The 25,060-nt window shown below is 43.0% G+C and overlaps 1 protein-coding gene and 1 long non-coding RNA gene across 7 annotated transcripts in view; one reads left to right on the plus strand and one right to left on the minus strand.

The window, feature by feature from the left end:
* The window catches only part of LOC130148733 (uncharacterized), a 210,121-nt gene extending 198,367 nt beyond the window's left edge, over positions 1-11,754 (minus strand). For 5 of the 6 annotated variants that reach the window (XR_008821652.1, XR_008821650.1, XR_008821647.1 and 2 more), the window contains exons 1-2: positions 10,727-10,953; positions 3,001-3,082 (exon numbers count right to left, since the gene is read on the minus strand). This is a non-coding gene — a long non-coding RNA (uncharacterized LOC130148733). Of the gene's footprint in view, positions 1-3,000; positions 3,083-10,726; positions 10,954-11,679 lie in introns of those variants that run through there. The other variant, XR_008821649.1, reaches the window with a different exon arrangement.
* Positions 11,755-11,873: 119 nt separating this feature from the next.
* PDZRN3 (PDZ domain containing ring finger 3) overlaps positions 11,874-25,060 on the plus strand; it is a 147,610-nt gene continuing 134,423 nt past the window's right edge. Inside the window, exons 1-3 of the mRNA XM_056336894.1 lie at positions 11,874-12,901; positions 18,972-19,058; positions 20,207-20,314. Coding sequence (XP_056192869.1) covers positions 12,185-12,901; positions 18,972-19,058; positions 20,207-20,314 — 912 coding nt within the window. The 5' untranslated portion in view covers positions 11,874-12,184. The remainder of the gene's footprint in view (positions 12,902-18,971; positions 19,059-20,206; positions 20,315-25,060) is intronic.

Consider the following 25,060-nt stretch of genomic DNA (forward strand, 5'->3'; position numbering starts at 1 on the left):
GAGGAGAAGCAGCTTCCCCCAACACAGCAGCTTCCCTAACACTGCACAACACAGCCTCCACACCTCTCCACTTTACTCTTTTGAAGTTTTCTCCATAGGTTCACAACTTTTAAAGGTATGTCGACCATATCTTGCAGCCTCCTCTGCTCTACTTTTTCCGTGTCACTTCAACGTTGCCCTCCTGTGCGGAAACCTCAGTGTTTGAGAATAGACATAGTCTTTGTCATCATGACAGACTTGACTCTAGAGACCAAATTCTGCAAAACGCCACCAACAGCGTGCAGACACAGTTTGAGCATTAACATTTACCAGCCAAGGCCCCAGAAGGGTGTATATTCCAGTAAGAAGCCAGCCCCTTGAGCAATATAAAAGGCCTGCCAAGGACAGCCAAGTAAAACCAGATGCTGTGAGTTGGAAAGACACAGAATGGTAGTCACACTGGTAGGCAATGCGAGATGAGAAAATAAGGACAGGACAAGGAAATGAGTGGAGAAGTGAAAGAAGAAACAAAAGAAGAGCATCAGGGAGAGCACTGACACGGGCAGTATGAAAAAACATACGACTGGCTATGTAGGAAAGTAAAGCAAGGAAGACATCAGTGCAAAAAAAGAGAAAAATGGGGTTTAGGCATATATGACCAAACTACTACTAACTGTAATACAGTTGGCTGCATCACAGGTACTTTAGTAATTGGGATCTGTTAGACAAGAATGAATGATCTCCAAATGTTTGGAAAAATATGGCAGTATGAATCACAGTATTTGACTATATAAAAAAAAATAAACCTATGACCTTACCATTATTACCTAGTTTTACTTTTGCCATTAGTCTAAATTGTGCCATCCTATTTCAATCTGTTTGCCTTCAATAAATTCCTGATAACTGCATATGTGCTAATTTTACACAGTAGAGGTCAATACTGTACTTTTATATGATAACTGAGGCTAATACTGAGGGAATGGCAAATGTACAACTTAAACAAATTTCAGCAAATTGAAAGAGCTTTGCACACCTCCTGAAATAATTCCTAACAGCAGTTCAGCACACTAACCTTTGCCTTTAGAATTGCTATAGTCAGATAAATCATTTAACTCTACCATCAAGGCTGTTACCTTTGGCTTTTTCCATTACTTTCTGTCTTGTTATTCAATGACTTAAATCAGTCACTAGAGCCTACTTCATCAAGCTTCAATAATCTATAAAACAACAATCTATACAATGTTTTTCTCATGATTTTTCACCAGTCAGTGCAGTTTTCTTTACAAACATCACTGAATTTCTCTTTACATTGCAGGGGAAAAAAAAGTAAACTTCCACAGTGGCTAATGAAAAAAGTATTGGAAGGCATAAAGCTATTGCAGAATAAACCCACATCTTTAGGCAATACCTGCCTTCAGAACCAAATAAATCAGTATTCAGAGACTGGGCTAAAGGGACAGGCTTTGGAGCTTGAGTTACTTGGAGCGGTAGCAGTACACATCCACTCTGTCTGTATATAGCCAGAAACACAGTGCGGAGCCACCAGTGCCTCACATCTCAGGGTGACACAACCAGCCTGCTCTTCGCTACAGGTTTTATGACCAAAAAACAGACGGAATAGGAAAAGCACCTCCCATCCCCAACATACAGCTGTTTAAGTAGGAAGTGTCAGGAAGGTCCTTGCAGCAAATTTTTGAAGATGCAGGATGCTAGGTGCAGTTACAAGCCATAGCTCACAAATGGTAAGCAGGTTTTTGCATTGGCCTTAAGTACCCTAGGTGAAGTCTCCCTGACTTTATGGCACAAGGTCCTTTTACACAGAGCAGTTATTCTAACTGGAGCATGGAAAAATCTTGTAGTAATCTCTATAAATGCTGTCTAATGGAATATGAATTAGCAGAAGATGTAGAGTAGGTATGGGACCAAACTCACAATGTCTTCACTGTTAGAAAGCAATGTATGAACATAGAGTGTAAGCCATCATATTGAAAACAATAATCTTCCTAAAATAGCCTGCAGGAGCAAACAGCTACAGAAAGGGATTTGTTACCAATAATAAAACACTCCGTATTAGTTACTAGTCAGATCTTCTCCTGATGTTTAGCAGGATTCTCAGCTTTGCAGTTTGGGAGAAAGCCTTGATCCTAAATTAATTACTGAGCTTTCAGCCTCCTAGTTTAGCTACACGGTGAAAAACATGAGATGCAGTGAAAGAGAAGGGAGAAGAGAAGCAGTACCTGTGGAACTGCTATTCAAACCATTTTCACAATTTTATTGCCATTGTAATATCAACAGCAAATTTCACTGAGAAGTATAAAAGTGGTGCAACTTGATTAATTCTGGAGCTAGCCATGTCAACATATTTTTTGGAAAAGTCAGGGATATAACATTAAAGATTCCTGCACACCCCACCCCCCCAGCTCTTTTCCTGGAGGAAGGCTTGGTCCAAAGGAGCCACGCAGTGGCAGACCAGCATGCTTAGTGCATGAACCTCAGCTCTGCTTCTGACACGTGTCTGGCGAGGCTGTCGCTAGCTGTTAGTTATCTTACCCTACTTCAGGCCCTGCAAATGTCTCTACTCCTTTATCTATATGCTAGGGTTTGGAACAAACTGTGAAGGACACTAACTAGTAAAAGTATGAAAAGCAAGTGAGAAACAGTGACCATAAATAGCGGAATTTGTGACCTTGCAGGTGTCCCCAACACCACTTAACCCAGATACAAATACAGCTCTCTGAGGACACAAACACATCACAGCTCCCACACGGGACCCACATTGCTCTCCACAGAGGTCTCCTCACCTCCTAGAGGATGCCACCCGCTCCCTCTGGAGCCTCCGTTTGTTTCCTTCTCTTTTCTTTATGATACCCACAGCATTTCCTAGGACAGAAACGTCCATCCCCATCTCCATCCCCCTCTCTACCAAAGCAGCCAATCCTACTCACAGACATATGCCCTGGAGAGAGAAAACTAGCCATATGCTGAATATGGAGCGTGGTCCTCATTTCAAACTTGACTTACTTGGATTTCCACGCTGGTCCTCTGCTCTAAACCATCTTCTCTTCTCCAAAATCAGAAGCTGCAGCCTCATTAGTAAGTTCTCCTAAAAACCCAAACAAATAAAAACCAGTCACCTTCATGCTCTTGGTGACTTGTCCTTTATATTATTAGACCTCATTGAAAAAGCTAAGATCAAAGACTGTCTTTGACAACAGTCCTTGTTTTGCTTTTAATTAAAATATAGCAAAGTGATGATAACAATACAGCTAATGCTAATTTTTCAGATAACATATTTTCCTTGTGTTTTTATGTGGCATCCTGGTTAACAAAATGTTTTCTTCTTCCAAACTTTCAGAATCAAAAATTTTATAAATTTCAATACAATGTTGAGAAACAAATTGTACAGAAAATTTACCCTTCCATTTAGAAAATGTAAAAAAAATGTGGATAATATTTCCTCATGATGATCTGTTTCTAACTTTTTACAGTGACAACAAATTTGACATTTCAAGGACTTTTCCAAAAATCCTGCTTTTATTTTTTCAGTCGGATCTAGTATTTATATTAAAACCTGTTTTGCCAAGAGGCTCACATTCTGTCACTGACAAACATAGCAGAGACTGCCAAAATAAAAAGATACTACTTTTCTTCATTTTAGAACATTTGTCAAGGTTCAGAAGAGATCTTAGAAACACCAACTATACTTTTAAACTAAATGTCTAAAATATTAAGTACGTCCTGAAATTTCATCAATATTGCAAAACCACAAAGGGGGGGGGGGGGGGGGGTGTGTGTGTTGAAAGCTGCCTAGATCAAGGCATTTGAAAAACAAAAATAAGGCTAAAACTGAAACAGTTATGAACACTACACAAAATGTTTTTCATTAGAGCAAGATAGCTATGAATATTAATATTTAACTATGTAAACTGAATGGATCTGATGCAGCATCTTGTGCAGCAGGACTGCACTCAAGTTCTGTGGTGCTAAAAGCACAAATATGGATTTTAAAAGCTCCTGACACTCCACATCATTGCACAATTAGGATGTTACATAAAACAGCCACAAGCAGAGAGGCCTTGGAGGTCTCTGTACCTACTCAGCCATCACTCCTCAAGAAATTTAAAGCTCCTGAAGGACTCGGCTCATGCAAAGCTGGTAAGTCTTCATAACTTCAAGTGTGTTCTTCTCTTTAAAGAGATAAAAGCCCCAAACCTCTTCATGTTTAAAAAAAAGTACCTTTTGCTTCTTAACATCAAAACTGGGTTTGTTCAGTAGCTAGGATGTACCTTCTTTATTTTTCTAAACTGAGTGACCTGTCTCTAGGTCACACACAACTCCTGTCATTTGCACTGTTTCGAATTGAGAGTAAATATTGATGCATATTAATGAGAAAAATAAAGGCTTGACCTAGTATAAACTTAGCATATGACTTATTAATCCACTGCCTTAATTCAACAGGGACTAAATTCTTAAGATCTTTGATCGTTAATATTAATCAAAACTTTAACTTGCATCAAGAGGTTTTCACACTGACTTAACAGTTCCCCGACTCTAGCTTTCCTGGCAAACATGTCACTGATTTAAGATCCCTGAATACAAACATTAGGCTTTCAGGAATAGATCTGTAGCTGTATGCATACTTTGGATTTTCTGATGTGGGAAGTTTCCTACAGGCATCTTCACTTTCTATCCCATGTATATCTATCTGCTCTTTCAAGCTCATCATTTCTCTAAAATGTCACTATGACGTTATTGCACATCTCTGCATAGGCTGGGATAAACAGTTGCAATACACCAAGCAGAACACTGATGCAAAATCTTCCCACATGAAATGTTTCAGCACTTAAAGGATATAACTCTGGTAAGCTCTCGTTGAGCTCCCAGAGTGAAACGAAGAGCACACATACCAAAAAGCAATTCTCAACCTTTCCTATCAAAAGTCCAGACCACACGAGACGTTTTCAACCTGCATACCCAGTTTGATGCCCATCCTAGCCTGATCAAAGTAGGTTTTTTAAAAAAGGATTAAACTTATTTTTGTTACAGTATTTATAATCACCTATTTCAATTATTAAAGCTTTCCTAAAATTGCACACAACTTTTTTTTTTTTTTTTCAATTGGCACATTCCACACACTCATCGTATTTGCTTCTTCTCACCAGGCAAATTTTGTCACATCTCTGCTTTAAATTCACAAAGGCTTGTTACACCTCTCTACACACACCTTCATTTTATCCCAACTCCCCTCCCAACAAGAAATAAGGAAACAACTCTGAAATCACTGCTTACTATTTTAAGCACTGGGACCTTCTTTTAAAAAACTGGTGTTTTAGAACAATATAAATTCCACAGAAAAGCCAAGAGCACCGAAATGAAAAGGCTTTCTTAAGGCACCACCATTTTCCAACACACCTTGATTATTTAAAAAAAAAAAACAAACCTCAATTGGGATCAAATTAAAGGTCATCAAGTTCAGAATCCTGTCTCTAAGAGAAATCAGCTGGGGATACTCATCTTGCACAGATAATGGCACAGTCTGTTTGCAGTGATTCTCTCCCAGCTTCAGGCAATGAGTAATTTAGAAACTTCTAGAGACAGAGGTCAGTAGCAACAGCTGGACTTATCATCCAAAGATGCTCTGTGCCCTCCCTGAACCCATATATAGCTGTGGCCTCTACAACATCCTGCTGTAGTGCTCAGCAGGCAAAACAGGATTCTCTAAATGTTTTGTTGTTGTTTTGTTTCTATCTTGGAGTTCACCTGATCCAGAATGTAAGGTTTTTTGTGGTTTTTTTTTACTTAATGGTCTGGGCTTTCCACTAGGCTTCTGTTTTTGAACAAAGGCATATGTTTTAAAAGGGATTTTTTCCTTGGTTTATAAAACTGTAAACAGTGCTGTAAATACATAAGCAAGGCAACTGCTTACCTAACGAAACAGTGGATGATGACAAAAGCCTGCTTGTCAAATACACCTTGTACAAGTATTAAGAACTGTTTATTTTGGAAACAGTACAAAAGCATCCTGAGATAAAGCAGTGTTGCTGATGTGGAAAAAAACAGTAACATTCCACATCATTCACAATCATCCTGACAGTATGAAAGGTGAATTACTTTCCATTCCTGTTCTTGAAAACAATATTATTTTTCACATTTTAAAAGAAAAGAGTTGGACTTCAAGGCTTTCAGAAATGCTTCTATGTGAATGCACAGTCACAGGTAAAGTTTCACCTCTTCTTTTATGGTGCCATATAGCCAATTAAGGGCAATCCAAAGACTCTCAGATTTGTCAGCTAAATACAATCCCAAACACCTACCCATGCAAAATGCCACATGTGTGAGTACTGTCTGACAGGTCTACAACATCCATGTGCGTGAAGAATGGGGAAAAGATGCTCAGTAATTTGTGTTCACTGAGCATTCTCCATTCTCTGAAACATGGGCTGACCTCCACTATTACTAAATTCATCGAACACGCTCCTACAGAATATGCCTCTAAATTATGGCTTGCATTTTATGTCCCACCCATTACCATTGAGTTAATTACAGTCTGGATTTAAACATTATCATTAGTTACAACATGTAAGATGTGTGAAAGGGAATTAGGCATATATAATGTCAGTTCTCTCTCTCTAAATTGTTTAACTAAGGGAGGAAATGACAAAAAAATTATATAGTACAGAATGTGGCGTCTGCATCATAATTTGATACCTACTGCATGTTTTTATATTGCTGAGGAAATTTAAAGACGCAGTGTTTGTGGCCATAGGACTGGATACTGAATGCTTGCTGGGACACAGCCTCCACCGACGTTTGGAATCCTTGTGTAGTTTCAGGCAAGCAGTGGTCAGGTCTGGGCCTCAGTCTCGTAACGCACATCACAGACTTACAGCAACTGCTCACTAAAACTGGCTCCAGTACCAACTAAAGAACAGCCCAGGAAAAGCAGAAATCAATTTCTAGCACTCAGCTGAAGACTTACTGAATTACAACGGGCACTTCTATTAGCCCGCCTTTCATTAAGCCCTGTCTGAAAACACGGCTAATTCTCCTTTACCACAAAGAGGATTGTTCATAATAAAATGTGTAATAAACAACTTCAAGACTCTCAAACACTGTGGTGGTAAACTAATGTAACTATTCAGACAAAGAGCACTCAACACAGTTGACTAACCACATTTCCTAAAAAGCCCCAGAAATAAGAACATTATTTTATATTTTTCCTATCCATATTGATACAGGAATGTATACTTACAGCCAAAGCTCTTGTGAACCTTGCCTCTCAATTATTTGTAAGTAGAACATAAGCTTTACTATGCGTTACGTGAAGAGATGAGAACAAAGCCCGTTACGAAATAGGCTCAAAGGATGCCACTCCTTCAAGTACGTGTCTGAAAACAGCTAGATTTCTGGGGCAGTGAAATAACTCTTAAGCAACTACATAAAAATATGTATGGAACGTCAAGAAAGGATGTTCATGTGCTATCTTTTATTTCTTGCTTAAATGTTTCTACTGAAACAGAGGGATTTGATTTGGATTTTTGATGCAGCTTGTCCTGTTGCTAATACACAATTTACTTTAAGCATCCATTTTAATATTTTATCGACCTTCTACTCATACATGTAAACCCCTGAAATCCTAGCTCAACTGCCAAGCCAGAGCCTAATCTTTTGCAAAATATTTAATATAAATGTCATATAAACCATTATCATTATGGACTGTCTCTACTGTGGTTGATACGGACTATGCTCCACCATTACAAGACTGACATTTTATTTGGTCCACGTTGGCCAGCTCTTCGGTGTGTCTTCTATTAACGCAAACTTCTGTCTCTATCAGCAGTAAAAACAAGGGATTGAGGCAAATGTAATTGAATTTTAATGACAGGAGCTACACATATAGATAAAGAAAAACATGTAGAACATACATAGTATGGGAAAGGTTATAAAATGTCATAGAACACAGAATCTTTCCAATGTATAACTCTACAGCGCTTCAGTGCTTGGCAATGAATAAAATGTTGATAAGATCTTGACATTTTAGATACATTTTAAATATACTGCATGTATCCTAAATACACTAAACATATTTTAAATATTCCCAGAACCACTGTTTCAGTTTCCAAAAAGCTCCAATTCATGAACTAAGTGCATGAGGAAGACAACATTATATTGGATGTGTCCTCTTAACCTTAGAGGGTTTCCCAGAATCAAGTAAGGCAGAAGAGTGACACAGATGATTGCCATAGAGAGGGCTTCGACTCTTTCTCTGTGTTACCTAATGGTTTCTATGTTTTTAAAAGCTAACTGATAAAAAAATAAAAGAAATAGAAAGAACCAGAATCTTCTTGCAAAGATCTCATAATCGTAAAATAACGCTAAACTTTACAAACAAAAGGCAAATGAAGAAGTACTTCAAATCAAACTGCATTTGATTTTATGTGAGTTTGGAAACTTCACAGCAGCAGAAAAAACCCAGCAGACTGAATGAAACATACTGCAAAAACCTGTGAGAGTTGCCACTGTGTCTGTGCTACATCCCAAAGTACAAACGGACATGCCCTCACCCTTCTTATGACAGGATAAGGAAAGTTAAATGACAGAGCTCTTAACAGTCCAGTAAGGGTCCCAACCCAGTACACTACCTCTGATGATGAGAGAACTGACTACATAAAAATTACCTTCCTCAGCTGTGGCAATGTAATTTCAGCCCTGGTGGCAATACGCTGGAAACCAAACCTCTTTCCAGTTTCAGACCTCAGGCTTCGAAAATAACATTAAAGGCTCATGTCGAGAGGCTGCTTTTTAAACATTTTTTTCAAGGGAGAACTGAAATAGAAGTATCTCCAGTAGAGAAAGCTCCATTTGTGCCTTCTTGTGTAGATAATAGCAGCAGGGAGAGGGGAACTTCAATTCCCTGTCAGCACTCTGAACTGTACTCTCAATCCAAGACCACAGTGGCCTTCAAACGTTTTAATGTAGAAATAAAGCATCTATTCCTACATAAATGTCACGTTAAAGTATATCACAGAATTCTGCACACCATCTGCCCAGCCATGACTCCAAATGAAAATGTTATTCAAGTTCTTGCCTATATTTTCCATCCAAATATTTGTATAGTTTCAAATAGCCTAAGGAACCTGGTACTGACGTCATTCTTGCTGAAATCCATAAAAGCTCTGCCTCTGGCTTTGACAGGAATGGCCTTGAGCATCCTGTAGCGACAACTTTGAAATACTAAACCAGAACTTCCACTTCTATCGTTGAAGGAAGTAATGTATTTCTATTGCTGTTTACAACCATCCTGAATTCATGAAGCACTTCATAAACTCATGTAAAGAAGGTCGTAAGGTGGTGGTCACATGGGGCACTAATTTAGAGCAATTATCTTAAAACACACTATTCAGAAACAGTTGCATGTATGGATTTCCCCATCAGACAAGGTCCGATACAGCAGCTGCCACAATGAACACCAATTCTCAAGTCACTCATTTGTACTACCTGCATCCCCAGACCACGTACTCTAAAGTTTTATTTCAGATAAAATGCCCACAGAAAAGACTAGATGCCGTGATTAGTAACAGCTATCCAAGCTTTTGTGACAAACTGCAAAACAACGGTGTCCTACTAGCAAAGTCTACCAACATTACAGGCGAAGCATGGAGAATCAGCAGCTTGCACAGCGGGCGGTCCAGGTGGTTGGAGGAAGGAGAGAGATGTGGCATTGCAGCAAGAGCGGTAAGAGAGAGGAGGAGAGGAATCCTGAGGAGGCAGAGATGAGAAAGAGGAGGAAGAGGAAAAAGGCAGTGAAGCACAAGAAGAATGGGATTCACTACTACAGATCAAATAGAATAATCAGAAAGTCGGTAATACACATTAATTAAACTTTATCTCCATGGCCCTGGACTGCACAAGACCTTCAGATGGAGCTAACAGAAAACCTGCATGCACAGTCCTATATTGTTTATTTATTTTTAAACAGAACAAATCTGTAAAAAATTCCTTTAGCTAGGTATATAACCCTAAATACGTGATGCACACTTTCTTTAGTAGGGCAGTGTATACAGCCAAAAGCAACCTTAAGCTTTATGGAATGTTAATAATCAGAATGAAATGAGTACTACAGATGGAATTCATATTTGAAAAGTGAAAACCCTTCATAGTAAAAACTACTTGCCTGAGACTGCATTGGGAACATAGTTGTGTAACCGCTAGTCCGTTACTTTCTAAAGGTCGCTTACAGACAAATCATCATCCCAGACGTTCAGAAAATCATTTTACTATGATACAATAGGCATGTACTAAATAAAGGTCATTTCAAACTGAAGTTTCTAGTTGGGCTTCTACTTCGCCATAAAGCAAAACACATTAAAAGAACAATTGAGCTGGTATGTGGCTTTAGCGCATGTGAGAATTCTGCTCCACCATCCACAATGAACAAAGCTGTTCTCTTTTATTGCTTTTTTCAGTGCTTGAATATCTGCCTTGTAAGAGAAATTGGTTTTGCCTAATGCTGTGTCTGGTACTTCAGGTGTGGTCTGGCTAGCTTTTTATAGCATATTCTGGAGTGCTTTTAAATCATCGCCAGGCAGAAACAGATATCAAAAGCGGTAACCTTTTCTGATCCCCCCCACTTACATCCAAGTGGCATTAATGGGACATTAATAGGCTATGCAAACACAGAAAAAATGTATCCCTTTTCCGTAAGGCTTGGAGCAGCACTGCCAGGCTGCTCTGCACTTTTCCTCACCGTTCGTGTAAGGCCGTCCCACCGAAGCACTGCTCAGCCCAAGCCCGAAGCAGCTCGACTAGAGCTGACCCTGGCGGCTGCTTCGCACCGCACCCTCTCCCAGCGTCCCCGACTTCTGCCAACAGCCCCGCCACCCTGCGCTGGGCCAGCCGCCCGCTCGGCACCAGCAGCACCTAAAACTGATGGATTCACACTCCTCCTCCCTCGCCTAGTCCTACCTTGTCACACCGCACCGGGCCCCAGCCTCTGCCCGCACCACCTCCCGCCCCCCACCCTCATCTCCCGCTCCCCTCCTCTCCCACCGCTTCCCCACGGCCGCCCCCTCTGTCCTGCCCTCCTGTCCCGCACCGCGCCTGTCCCGCACCTCTACCGTCGCGCACCCCTCCCGTCCCTAACCTCACCCTCCTGTCCCGCACCCCTCCTGTCCCGCACTCCGTGCCCTGCACCCCTCCCGTCCCTAACCTCACCCTCCCGTCCCGCACCCCTCCCGTCCCGCACCCCGTGCCCTGCACCCCTCCCGTCCCTAACCTCACCCTCCCGTCCCGCACCCCTCCCGTCCCGCACCCCGTGCCCTGCACCCCTCCCGTCCCTAACCTCACCCTCCTGTCCCGCACCCCTCCTGTCCCGCACCCCGTGCCCTGCACCCCTCCCGTCCCTAACCTCACCCTCCTGTCCCGCACCCCTCCCGTCCCGCACCCCGTGCCCTGCACCCCTCCCGTCCCTAACCTCACCCTCCCGTCCCGCACCCCTCCCGTCCCTTCCCTAACCTCACTCTCCTGTCCCGCACCCCTCCTGTCCCGCACCCCGCGCCCTGCACCCCTCCCCGTCCCGCCCCTCACGGCACCCCCTGTCTGTCACCGCCCCCCGTCCCCCCGCCCGGGGCCCCCCCCTCAGGCACGCCTCGCCCGCCGCCCCGCTCCCGCCCCTCGCCCCATCCCGAGGCTCCCGGTTACCTGCCACCGCCCGCTGCGTGCGTGCGTGCGTGGGTGTGTGCCCGGCCGGAGCCCACCGCCACCCCCCTCCCCCCCGCACAGAGCCCCCCCCTTGTCCCCGGGCCGCGGACCCGCGGGGGGACCCCCGGGGCGGGGCGGGGCGGGGCGGGCCGCGCGCGGCGGCGCTGTGCGCAGGCGGCGGCGGGAGAGCGGCACCGGCGGCGCGCGGGGCGGCGGGGCCGGCGGCAGCGGCGGGACCGGGCCGGGCGCCCCGGGACAGAGCGGCCGCGGCGGCTTCCCGGCGCCCTGCGGCTCGCGCGGGGCCGCGGTCCCTCCCGGGCGGCGGCGGCGGCAGCTCCCGAGACTTATTTATTACCGGGTTTTGCCTCCCCGTCCCGTCCCCGCGCTTCGGTTGCTTCGGCTGGGCTTTTGCTATTATTTTTGTAATCATTTCTACCCACGCCCGCCTTTTTTTTTTTTTTTTTTTTTCCTCTTTTTCCTTTGCTTCTGGCAAAGCGGCGGGAGGATGGGGTTCGAGCTGGACCGCTTCAGCGGGGACGTGGATCCCGACTTCAAATGCAATCTCTGCAACAAAGTTCTGGAGGACCCGCTGACCACCCCCTGCGGCCACGTCTTCTGCGCCGGCTGCGTGCTGCCCTGGGTGGTGCAGCAGGGCAGCTGCCCCGTCAACTGCCAGCGCATCTCCACCAAGGAGCTCAACCACGTCCTGCCCCTCAAGAGCCTCATCCTCAAGCTGGACATCAAGTGCGACAACCACGCGCGGGGCTGCGAGGCGGTGGTGCCGCTGCAGCACCTGGGCGAGCACGCCGAGACCTGCGACTTCTCCCCCGCCAAGTGCCGCAACCGCGGCTGCCGCCAGGTGCTCAACCTGCGCGACGTGGAGGCGCACATGCGGGAGCGCTGCGAGGCGCGGCCCGCCGGGCTCTGCGAGCAGGGCTGCGGCCTGATGCTGACCCACGGCGAGCGGCGGGCCGGCGGGCACGGCTGCCTGCGCGCCCTGCGGGCCCACGGAGCCGCGCTGCAGGCGCGGGCGGCGGCGCTGGAGAAGGCGCTGAAGAAGGAGGCGCTGCGCGCCGGCAAGCGGGAGCAGTCGCTGCTGTCGCGACTGGCGGCGGCGCAGCTGGAGCTGCAGGTGACGGCGCTGCGGTACCAGAAGCGCTTCACGCAGTACAGCGCCCGCCTCGACGCCCTGGCCCGCGCCCGCGCCGCCTCCCCCGGCAAGGTAAGGGGGGCCCGGCGGCGGCCCTGCGCGCTGCCCGCCCGCGGGGAGGGAGGGGGGTGCCCCGGGCAGCGGGGGGGCGGCGGGGGCCGCTCGGGGGCCGCGTTCCCGCGTGGGGCTGGGGGGGCCCCGCGGGGGAGGGGGGCCCCGCCCGGCCGCGTGCGCGGGTCCGGCCCGCGGAGCCCCCCCCGCCCCCTGTGAAAGAGCTGAGCTGTGGGCTCTCATAGCCGCGACGTACCGGCTTCCATATGGATGTGTTTTCTGATGTGACCATCGCTGATATCTGGACCCCATATGGCAATTCGCACATCAAAATACCAAGGTCACAGTAGTATTATGCTTTTCTTCATTCTCTCCCCGAAGAAAACTCTAAACAGCAAAACTGGAATTTCCAGGGCTGCGAATGGTATTAAACCACCAGAAATCGACTCCCAGGAGTAACACAAAGCGGAGTGAATTGGAAGAGGCTGTTGCGACCCAATGCTTTCCAGACCCTTAGCTCACCTAGCATCCCAGAATATGGCTTCCTACAAAACACAGCCTTGAGGATTAACTATTACGGAATTCGGACACCTTGCCAGCTATTTCATGTTCTGAAGCCCTAACATCCATGTCCAAATACAAGACATCCGCTGTGCACTTGTGTTTCTTTTTTCCCAGGGTCTCGCAGGGTTCTTTAAAAGCTGAGTTTAGGAGGAGAGAAATTAACTTGACTTCAGCCTTTCAGAATTAGACCGTTTATAAAATGACCAGAATCAAAAGCCAGAGCTACAACAATCCCTAAGTTTTAATTAGAATGAGGCTCCCCAGTGAGGGAAGCCAGAAAAGCCAATTATCTTTTAAATGAAGACATTCAGAGTCCTCCCTATGACCTGGAATGTGCTACCACAGACACAGCAGTATTAAACTGTTCAGAACTGTCAAACATCTGTATTCACACCTTTGGTAATGTTGAGGCTCTAAAAGCTGTGTAAAGGAAACAAAACTTCATGGTAGAGTCTCTTTTTCTCCCTCCCCCGCCTTGTTTTTTTCTTTCTCTTTAGACATCCAGAGCAGAACAACCCAGCATGTTTTGCTAACTCAAACCAGAAATAATATTGTATTGCTAAATGTACTGTTTTAACTTCTGGCAATACTAGGTGGGGTGCTGGTTAAAATCTTAGTAAAACTGTTAAAAATAAATCAGGGGTTCACATTCATGTCAAGATTCGGGACAGTTCTCCCCTGTCTCCTCCCTTTCTTACAGCCGCTGGACTTTGCAGTGGCACGCTGCAGAGCTTTCTGCTCCCACAGCTTAGCGCACAGCTGCCCCCGCTCCCTCCTGCACTGCTGACTCTGTACGGTCCTGCTGTCGGAAATCATGGCGCTGAATCTCTGCCTCCACGTCTCTGATCTGAACCTGAAAGCACACCTTTATTCTCTTGCTGCCCCTCCTTCATTTCTTTGTGGCTAGTGTGGGTAATGTCACTTTTGCATTATTTAGCTCCGTAACATCTCGCAAGGTGCTATTAGTGTGAAAGGTGCTACCTCAGATAGATGTAAATGTCCATGGTACGTAGTTTCCAGCAATACTTTTTATCAAATTTATGGATACAGCTGGCTGAGACAACTGTGCTCGTTTTCAGCCGTATTACAAAAGGCTGTTATACAATTTTCTGAAGCAGCGCCTAATCTGAAGAAAGCTGGAAGGTGTCGTGTCACCACAGACTTGTGGTCTAGCGGTCAATCAATTACATGTCTTTCACAGCATTTTGGGCAGCTTTCCAATACTAACAGCTTTAGTCTGCCCAGCTCCCAAAGAAGTACAATCAGGAAACTTGCATCTTTGTGCACTAGAGTTTTTTAAAAGACCCATGGTAATCACCTAGTGCAGGGGATGCTTTACCAATTTTGGGCTATGGCATGCTTCCAGGTTTTTACTCTGGGGTTATTTTCTCAGAGACGCTAGCGTAGCCTGTGCAGTGCACGATGCAGATTGTAACACTCAGCAGGGCATGCATACTTGCCTAAGGATTAGGTCCCTGAACACATGGATTATGTGCACGATAATGTGGAATAACTGATTTCAATTTCAGAAGCAATTGCGTATTCAAAGCATGCAGCGCCTTTGCTATAGTTATTTAATTATGATCATTATTCATATTTCGTGTATTTTTTATAAGATGCAATTGTTTGGTCTGTGTTAAAACACAAGCAGGCCTGGCACTAACAAACCGGGTTCATAGGTTAGATGTGGCAATTGCAAAACTTACAGTAAGATGTTCTGACTCCTCAGTAGATGAAGAAGAAGGATCTTCTGATGGATCTCCCTGCCTGATGGTTGCTTGTTGCTACAGATGTAGGACCAATCTAGAATAAATCAGATGACGTATCCTCTAGTCAAAAGAGAAGAAATGCCCACGTACAGTTCTGTTTAAATGCTTAGTTAAAGGAGAGGTACAATGTTGAGGGACATTAGGCCATTCATGAAGGACTCAAATCTGTGGTCTTTTGGCAGGGTCAGGCTTTTTCAGCAGCTGTGGAGACCCAGGTCTGGGTTTGCCTTAGCATAGACTTCCTTTGTGATACTGCATGAATAGCACAGCTTTCCTGCACTTCAATCTCCCAGTTCTGAAGTGAATTTTATAACACTGCCATAACTATCTTTAGAGAAGACATACACAAGATACATATTTTACACACACACTCATCTGTAAATGTCTCACCATTTAGTAAGTCCCTTAAAGAGATAGATGTGCCTTAAGTGACTCCAGTTGTGTTTTCCATGTGTATTCCCTGCCACTGAGGGAGCATTTTAATTTTACTGTGTATTTACTGGATGTCTGATCTGTGCTCATTCCAAAAGGCAAATCTGAAGGTTTATTTGGAAAACAACTATTCCTTGGTGGGAAGAGGTGAGGCTTATTGTGGACAAGCTTGAAGAGGGAGTGGTAGGGAAGATGGTGTGTCTTACTCAAAATTAGTATTTCCTTTGATCAGACATGTCAGTCCTGAAACATCGAAGCCTAAATAATCAAGAAAAACCTCATACTGTTCAAGTAGTGCTTAATTCTTGCTGAAACGTACCACTGTTCACAGCTATTGATAAGCGGATCTGGTCATTCCTTTGTGTACACAGCCATCAAAGTCCTTTGGGAAGAACTGAGCGGTGAGAATCGGCAGCAGCCCGCAGCGGGTGCCCTTCTGCTGTCCTGACGACTGAAGGCATGGCCGGGCTTTCAGTAAATGCACGAGACATGCAGGAACCAGTTGATGATCTGGTATTTAGGACCTCAAGTTTAATACCTCTTTGGAGGCGGTAACACAAGTTTTAATTCTATAAAATCCAGATGAAGTCCTTTAAAACAAGATGATATTTTTTTCTCAGACCGTCCCCAAGCAGGATCCACTGGGCTGGTCCTGGCAGCCCTCTCACTCGTAAACGAGGAGCTGAAGTGCCTCCTGTAATGAAGACAGACCTACGTAGCCACAGCACTACCAAAGAAATTAGAGTCTTCCAATATCTAAAGGGAAAGGCAGTCTATTAGCTCCACATTACTCAGCTGGGAAGTACAGTAATTTCAAGAATTACGTTTAAGAGTTCTGTTCAGCTGTGGGAATACAACATGCCAGGAACCATCAGGTCTGCTGCCGAACCAGATGACGGGGCAGAGCTGGATGCTGGCCACCGCATTTCCAGTTACCTCACTGTTTAATGATTGTTTCGCTGGAACGTGAGACATGTTTGAGGGGAAGAGAAAGGCAGAGCCCTGGAAAAATCATTTGCATTGTGGCTTCCTCATGAAGCGAAGAAGATTGTTAAAGAAATTAAGGTTTGAGATGTGAATCTGCAGAAGTAGCCAAGTGTTAAGGCAAGGCACTGGTGCCGGGGCGGTTCAGCACAGGTGGGAGGATTAGCGCTCTGCAGTGGCATGTGGGTTGTGCTCTGTAACATGACTCTGCTGCCACAGAGGAGATGGAGACAGGGTACAAATCCATCAGAACTGGCTGGAAAGCTTCTTCAAAACCCCCGTGGACAGTTTTCAGGGGTACCTACAGAAACTGCATTGAGGTTTTTTTCACCCCACAACTTTTGACTCATTCAAACCCACCCGCTGCAATACTTGTTCTGCTGAGTATAAAAGCATCAAATCGTAGCCACATAAGGAGGCTTTAATGAAAACATTCAACTTTAATTAGTGAAAGTGTCTTGAGAGCAATGTCGTAATTGTTTCTTGATTGTTCTAATTGATTTGCCTTCTTAAAAAGGCATAACGGGGGAAGTAAACAGTGGCGCTAGCATGTCCTTGTCTTTCAAATCCTGAGTCATCAGTCCCTGAAAGTGGTCTCACAGGACAGGAAATATGTTCCTTGAAATCCTGCATGAGGTCTGGGTCTGAAGACTTGCAGGGAAATAGCCTTTACTTCATTTATCAATCCTCTTCTGGGTACCTGATGCTTGCTGATGCTGGGTGTAGTCAACCTCAAGATCAGTCAGAGCTTATTCATGTTTCTCTGTATCAAGACCAAGTCTATTATTTATTATTTGACCTGCAGGAAAGACAACGATTGCAAACTGACATGAAAACTGTAAACCAAATTTTCAGGTGGAGTACATTGGTGCAGCTCCCCTGCGGCAGTGGAGTTCTGAGCATGCGGTCAGTGGAGCTCTGCCAATTTACGCTGGCAGGGAATTGGGTTTTGTTATCATCCCCCAATCTGTAGGAGTAATTCAGTAATCCAGGATTACTTTGACATTTTTTATGAGTTTAATAGACATTAATATTTGATTGACAACTTCAAATTGACATGTTGGAAGAAAAATGCACAAACAGAAACCAGCTGCCCTGAATTATAATGTAACTGTTGTAATTTTTGTCATTAATTGGTTATGAAAACCAGACTTGTAAGACAACTTCCTCAAATTTTGGTGTTCGTAACTTTTTCACTCTGTACTTGAAACAAAGGAAAAGATCTTGGAGGTAGCAAGGTTCCTATATATCTGTAGATGCACAACATACCGACCCTATTCTGATTTCTAAACCAAAAAATAGTTATTCACATGGGTTCTGTGGCTGCTGTGGTCTGTTGTGTAGTATTGTAGCATTGTGCTGTTAACAACAGCCACTTGATTGAGACCGAAGTTAGTACATTGCGAGGATTCAGTAGTCTTCAACGGTACATGCACTTAGATTTTGTCTTAATGAAAGTTAGTGGACATAAGTAGCATCACTGTGTCGTGAAGGACATTTCACATGAGCTTGTATCTGTAGTTAGGAGCAAGCTGGGGCAAGAGGACAGGGCAATAGATCATGTTTACACAGCCCCCTAAATACTACGGGTCCATCCAGTCTATTTTTGTTACACATTTTTTGTCAAATCAGAGAACTGTTCGCTGCAGGATGTCATATTTTAGGGAATTAACATAATGATTTTCAACGATGGAAGATTTCTGTTTTGCTAGTGTTAAAATTCCAAAGAAAAAATTTATTCATGGCAGGCGCTGTGAATAGCAATTGGCATCCCAGGCCTTTTGCAGAATTTGTAGCAGTTTTGTTTAATGCTGTTTTCTAAAACCGACCAGGGAATTTCTGTTGTATAACTCCTTCTATTTGATACTGTTTAAAACAAGGTCCTGTAGCTAGCACTCGAGAGAAACAACATAAAAATGCAGTCCTAAGATTCAGTCACCCTCAAGTACTGGGAAAGTCAAGAATTTGACTACTGGAAACATGGAGTATTTTACATAACACATCACATATGACTGGGTCAAGTAGTTGCAGGAACCAGTATTACACATAAATATCTTCTGTTGCTGTTAAGTGTCTCACTGTAGATCTCAATAAAAAATATGCATAAATCTTGCAGGGTGGGTTTCGCAGAGAAGTGCTGCTGGAGAACCATGGGGTGGCTGGAGTGCGGCGGCTGGGAGCTGCTGACTTTGCTCCTACAAGGTTGTTCTAAACATTTCTCTCTAAACTACACAGGGTGGGGAAAGATAAGAAATCAACCCAACAGCCCCGGGTAGAAGTATTACCTTCCCTCCTTACCAATACATGCAAATGTTTTGAACATGTTTATCTGTTCTTTGTAGGGTGAAGAAACGAAAGCACTGACTCTCATCCTTCATCGTGACTCTGGCTCTCTTGGATTTAATATTATTGGTGGCCGACCGTGCGTGGTATGTTAATTGTTAAAATATGTTTGCCCTTTCCAGTTGGGAAAAGCATGTAGGTCAACACTCGGAGGAAGAATGCTGCTGACAAGCATTTGGTTCTCTTGGGATTCTTTCAGAGCAAATCTTATAGCCCGATTTGCATTGGATGTCTATTAACTACACTGTTTTTTCCTTCACAACACATTTATTCTTGCATATTGTCACAGCTAGCAACACTAATACTGTGCAGCGTCACTCCCAAAATGGTGAAACCTACCGTATCTCTCCGACCACACTGCTTTGAAGATGTTGTATGAGTTCAGGGCGCACAGCTTTAGGCCCTTTACAGTTCATTAAGAAAACATTATTTACTCTCCTTTCCACCAGAGATTAAGCAACCCTCTGTGCAGGTGAAGGGATGTAACTTAAACAACCTACTTTGAATTCTATGATTTCAGCAGATGTTTCCTGCACCGTACACACACTAATGTATTCTTTCTGGATGGTTGTTGGCTGGAGCTGCTGCATGTGACTTTAATTAGATCAAGGAGTGGATTATACCTTGTCCTAGTAATTTAGAAAGTATTCAGAACTACTTTTTGGCCGCTCTGAAATCTGACATTAATCACAATTTATTCCTATTAAATTCACTTGAAAGTTTTTCTTTCTTCATAGTTAGTTTTTCAATTTTCTGAGACACTGTTCTGCACTGGTAGAAGCTGGTGACACAACACACAGGAATATGAAAACACCTTGTTAGGTACAAGTTATTTTTCATGGGTTTATTTTTAAGCCTCCAGAGGAAGAGCTGTGCAATTAACAATAAAAATTCACTGTTGTCTTACGTTTGATGTGCAAGCAGGCTGCAGTCTCACTGGATTTTACATTAAGGATAATTATAATGACAATTACTACTGAGCTGGCCTAAGTCAGAGAAAATATATGATCGTGCAACTAATGTATGTAATGGAAGTCCATTCCTGGCTGTTTAATTTTTATAAATGGGAATATCAGATGTTCTCATTAGCACAAAGTAATTCCATATTAAGATATCTGTAAGAATATTTCTTTCAAATTACGTGCACTGTTGTGGCATGGACAGGTTTTTGGCTGAGGGCAAATTAGAGTTAGTTCAAGGTACAATAATGTATTTTTCTTTTCATCCTCTAAAGGACAATCAAGATAGTTCATCTAGTGAAGGAATTTTTGTATCGAAAATAGTTGACACGGGGCCTGCTGCTAAGGAAGGAGGGTTACAAATTCATGACAGGATTATTGAGGTATGTGAATACACTATCTTTTAATACTGCGTGTTCCATCTCAGGTCTTCAAATGGCATGATATTTAGGAGAAATGTACCGCGGCAAACGCTGTCTAGAAGACATGTCTATTAAAATATGCTTGACTTGGTTCAGTGCTGACCTTCATGGCTTTAGGTATAGTTCTTACCTAAATATAGAAACCAGATTATGGATGGTATGTGCATGTCCTGACTTTCTGAGGAGCTAGCATCTATTTGGTATGCCGTAGATATTTCTTCTTCAAGCTATTGGAAACTTGAAAGTTATTTAGTTAAAACCATATGTGAAATACCTGTGGTGTAAACCATGATTTTATTTTCCTTGGTATGTAAGACCAAGTTTTGAACAGTTTGAAAAAATTCTGCTCTGCAATTTCTGTATGGTTTATTATAAACCTAAGTCACTCCCTTAATGTTGTTTGTAAGTTCTTGTATTACTCAGATTGCAGTCTGAATTTCTTCTCATTTTGCCAAAGTCTTGACCTCAATAAAAAGTCCTTCCTGTGAAGGAGATGGTTGCTTAAAATGTTTCTCGCAATTTGCAGTGAGCAGATTTCTTTTTGGGGGGAAGAGAAGGAGAAAAAGATTAGTTTTCATGAAACAAAATGCAGCTGATTGTGAGTCAGTTCCCATTGTTTAGAATTTTACAGTTAAGAAAAAGTATTCTTCACTGTCTTATTTTTGTAAGCTGGAGCAACTTTGAGAGTCTATTGTTCAAAAAGATAAGTGCGGTGTTTGTTGCCAAGGATATCATGGAACAGCCAGTTTCTCTAAGTAATGGAATTCCATTGCTCTTATGTTTTGCAAATGAGCAATAAACAGCTGTTAAGGATTTTCTGTTGGCAGGGGACAATGTGTATTTGCTATTTTCTGTACTGTTATGGTAAATTGTATTCACAATTTAGTAAGGATATAAAATATTAATTAAGTTTCTTCATATGAGAAAGAATGGAGCCACAGTAGCAGAACTATAAAAAGATAAGAGGCTGAGCTGTGAAATGATCTAGAGTTGCTTAAGCTATATATATGATGTAACGTAATTGCAAAAAGGTCTGGACAATTTTTTGAGAACTATGCAATTTTGTTTGAACTGAAAATTTTCCCATAAGCTTGTACTTCCCCAAAGCATATTTGAAAAGCTGACATCCGTTTCTGAAGTAGTATGTAGCCACATAAACCAAACAACTGTATGAAAACCAAAACTTAGGAAAATGAAGTACTCGTTAGGAAATGTCCTTGTGTCTCCATGCAAGCCTGGTTCAGGCTCCTCGAGTGTAAGCACTGGATCTTCGCCTGCAATTGCAGTCACGTGGCATTTGTCTGTACAAGTCACCCTCGCTCACGGCACAGGGGACAAGGACAGCTAACCTCCATGGGCTCTGCAGCATCTGCTGTCTTACAAGGGACCTCCTTCCTTACTGCTTTTTTTTTCCTCCTCCTTTCACTTTTGTGTGCTCCCTCCTTGCTACTTCATTTCTCCACCAGTTTAGCAGTTGGCAAGGTTAGCGCAGGCCAGGCTAAACAGCTAAACGCTGTTATGCTGGATGCACAAGGAACCTGAGAAGAACCCGGCGGAGGACAAGCTGGCTGAGCTTTCCTGCTGTGCTTCTTGGCTGTGTCCCCTCCCTGTGTGAAGTCATGCCTATGGGAGCAGCGTTTGTGCAGGGTCTTTTCCACAGTTCAAGTTACGTTTTCACACAAGAGACAACCCTGGAATAAAGACATTAACGCCATTTGTTGTATTTATAATGCACCAAGGGTAGCAGGAACCCATGTGTTGACAACTCTTGTTGTGCTGACCACAAACTCGTATTCACTCTTCTCACCTCTAAATATATACAAAATGCCGATGAAAATTTAGCACATTGTTTCCCCAGAGTTGTCTTTGGGCGCCTCCACATCAGCATTTGAGTTTGCATTAGGAGTGTCCTGTTGAAGCGAGTTTCTGAATGGTGCCCAGCTGATGCGGTTTGATTCCCACTGTGGAGTAGTCTCCGAGTGTGCTAACTGGATTTTATTTTTTTTGGGGGGTTAAAATGAATTCATTTAATGCACCCCAGACACTACAGGAATCCATCCACTGAACTAGAGTCGAATATTCTAATACAGAGCCTCAAAATACATGTAGTGTGGACATTACCTCCTGAAAGCAAATGTCTCATTCTGCATTCTGTGCAATTTATATTTAGTGTGCTGTATCTAACCCTAGTCTGAGTTGAGGGAAAAATGGGATACCTCCTGTATCAAGGCATCTAAATGAGCTTTATCATACTAATACCCAGTTGTCTTAGATAACTGAAATATCCTGTAAATTATCTAGATAAAAATTAGGAAATGTTTAGTGATAATGTCCTTCTGAGAGGCAAATTTTTTTATAAGCTTCACATTGCCAAAGTTGTGATTTGGTAGTTTGGCCGAAAAATCATTTACAGACTTAGCTGTAAGTGGCAGGACACAGCTGGAACTTGGAATAGAGAATAGGGCATCCTAGTGGGCCACGTTTGCCTTCAAAAGTGTGAGAGATGGTAAGTTAACTATCTAGAACTGTATTTAGCTGTCTAGAACTCTGACTTGTTCATTCAGTATTAAGGTTTTATGTATCACCAGCATGATTTTAAATAGACTCTTTCACAAAGAACTCTTTATTCCAATATAAACTGCTGAGCATAAATCTCCAAAATTAATTCTAGCATCCATCACAGAGAATTTACAATGAAATAAAACATGAATTATTTGATTTCCTTTTGGAAAATGGTCCTTTGCTTGGATCTTCAGGTGGATGCATTCTGAAGCACACATAAGAGTGTAATTTCTCATTTTCAGAACTGTCACATTTCTAATTACTCAGCAGGGATTAGGCAGTGTAAGATACAGATACATACGTAATACTGTTTATAGCTGATAGCAAGTGCATTATTGTATTGACATTTGCTTGCAAGTTCTATCCCCTGACAAACTGATACGGACATAAACTTTGAATTATGTCAGAGATAATTTTTAAACATATTTTCCAAATGTAATTTGGACTTTGAATTCCTGTTCTATATGATAAATGCAAAGTAGTTAGGTTTAAGAATTGTCTTGAATTTTCTGTAAAACCAGTTTTTTGGCCCTTTGTATATCATTGACATAAGTAATGCCACTGTAAAGTACGTTTCCACTGCTAAATGACATCCATCAAGATGAATGTTGCATGGTCTGTGCTACTCAGTCTCAAAGCAGCGTGTAACAGAAATACAGAGAAATACCCTTTTTCCCTTGTGTTTTGTTTTACAGAATCTGTTAAATAAGAATGATATTTAGTTCTTACATAGGACTGTGAAGATCGTGTTGTGGCTATTAATTGCTTAATAATTTCCCCTCACTGTTTAATAATATTATCCTTACTTGGCAAACGCGTAATCTGAGGTATACAGGGAAATAACTTCTACAAGTTCTTGTCAGATTAGGTTTGAGGACTTGCATCGTGGTCTATTTGTAACTGCTGTTTGTAAACCAATGCTTCTTACGTACATCTGGTGCCAGATCTTTCACAATTACTTAGAAGTAAGGAAGTAGTGATACTGTGAGATTTTTTCTGGTTTGACTACATGTTTTTCATGCAGTTCTGTACTTACACATTCAAAGCAAACAGCTGATTTAATGCAATATTAGTGATTTACTGAATTATTGTTAAGATGTTTCATAGCAAATTGCCATGTTAAAAACATGCTGAAACTATTGATTTTTATGCAAAGGAATTACTGTGTTCATAGATTTTATTTTTGTCGGGGTAACAAAATGGTCCTAATTTCCTCTCTTAACAGAAGTTGGTTCAAGTCCCAGCCATGAATGCCTCCTCTACGCAGCTGCCTGGCATTTCTTAAGACAAAATTAGATTTTCAGAGTTTTTATTTTTAAGCACATCAGCTCTGAAAGATTATAAATTAAATACGGCATTCTCTTCTCACTAACTAGTGAACTTGTTTGTTTAGCTTTGGGACTGCTTAGAAAGAAGGAGGCTTTTGGAACACTGACTGCTTGCCACCTTAAAAAGTTTTAAGCACAATTAGAGTACTGTTGAGGTAGTATAAACTGTCACAGCTCCACTGAAACCTTGAGGATTTATGCCACCTGGGACTTGCCCGGTGTTTCATGCTGCTCACAGGAAGGATCATTAGTTTAGGAGTTGAGAACACGTCTTAGTGCATTTGATTGATTTCCCCCAAAGCACACTCATGTGCTACAAATTATAGACTGCTTTTCTATTACGTAGATTTCTTCACAGATTACATGTAGGAACAATGAAGCTTTTTAGCAAATCTTCTACTGTATATGTACAAACAAAATCTGTGATTTGCTGCGGGTTCCCTGTTCACCTTGTGGTAAGTTTTGGCAGAGCCATTTTCTGCTCACATGAGGTGGCTAGGTGGCTTTCAGCAAAATTAATTTGGTCGCTGTGTTAACAGCATAGCCTCTGAAAAGCCAAATCAGCACAGAGCAAGTACATCAGCCACGGAGGAAGGGCAAGGAAGGATGCTGTGGCAGGCGCATGGTGTACCTTTTCCTGTCAGTGACACATACGTGCTAAGAAAGATCTGCTGCTGAGGCAAGGACGGCTTTAAAATTGAGTGAATGAATAAATGAAGAAACATTTTATGTGGTCTGCTGGTGCGTGATGGGGTCTAGTTTTTCCACAAGACTGAGTCTCTGGGCTGAAAGGGCTCAGTGTATTGCCAGTCCGGCT

This window comes from Falco biarmicus, chromosome 4, assembly GCF_023638135.1.
Source record: "Falco biarmicus isolate bFalBia1 chromosome 4, bFalBia1.pri, whole genome shotgun sequence".
Taxonomy (NCBI): domain Eukaryota; kingdom Metazoa; phylum Chordata; class Aves; order Falconiformes; family Falconidae; genus Falco; species Falco biarmicus.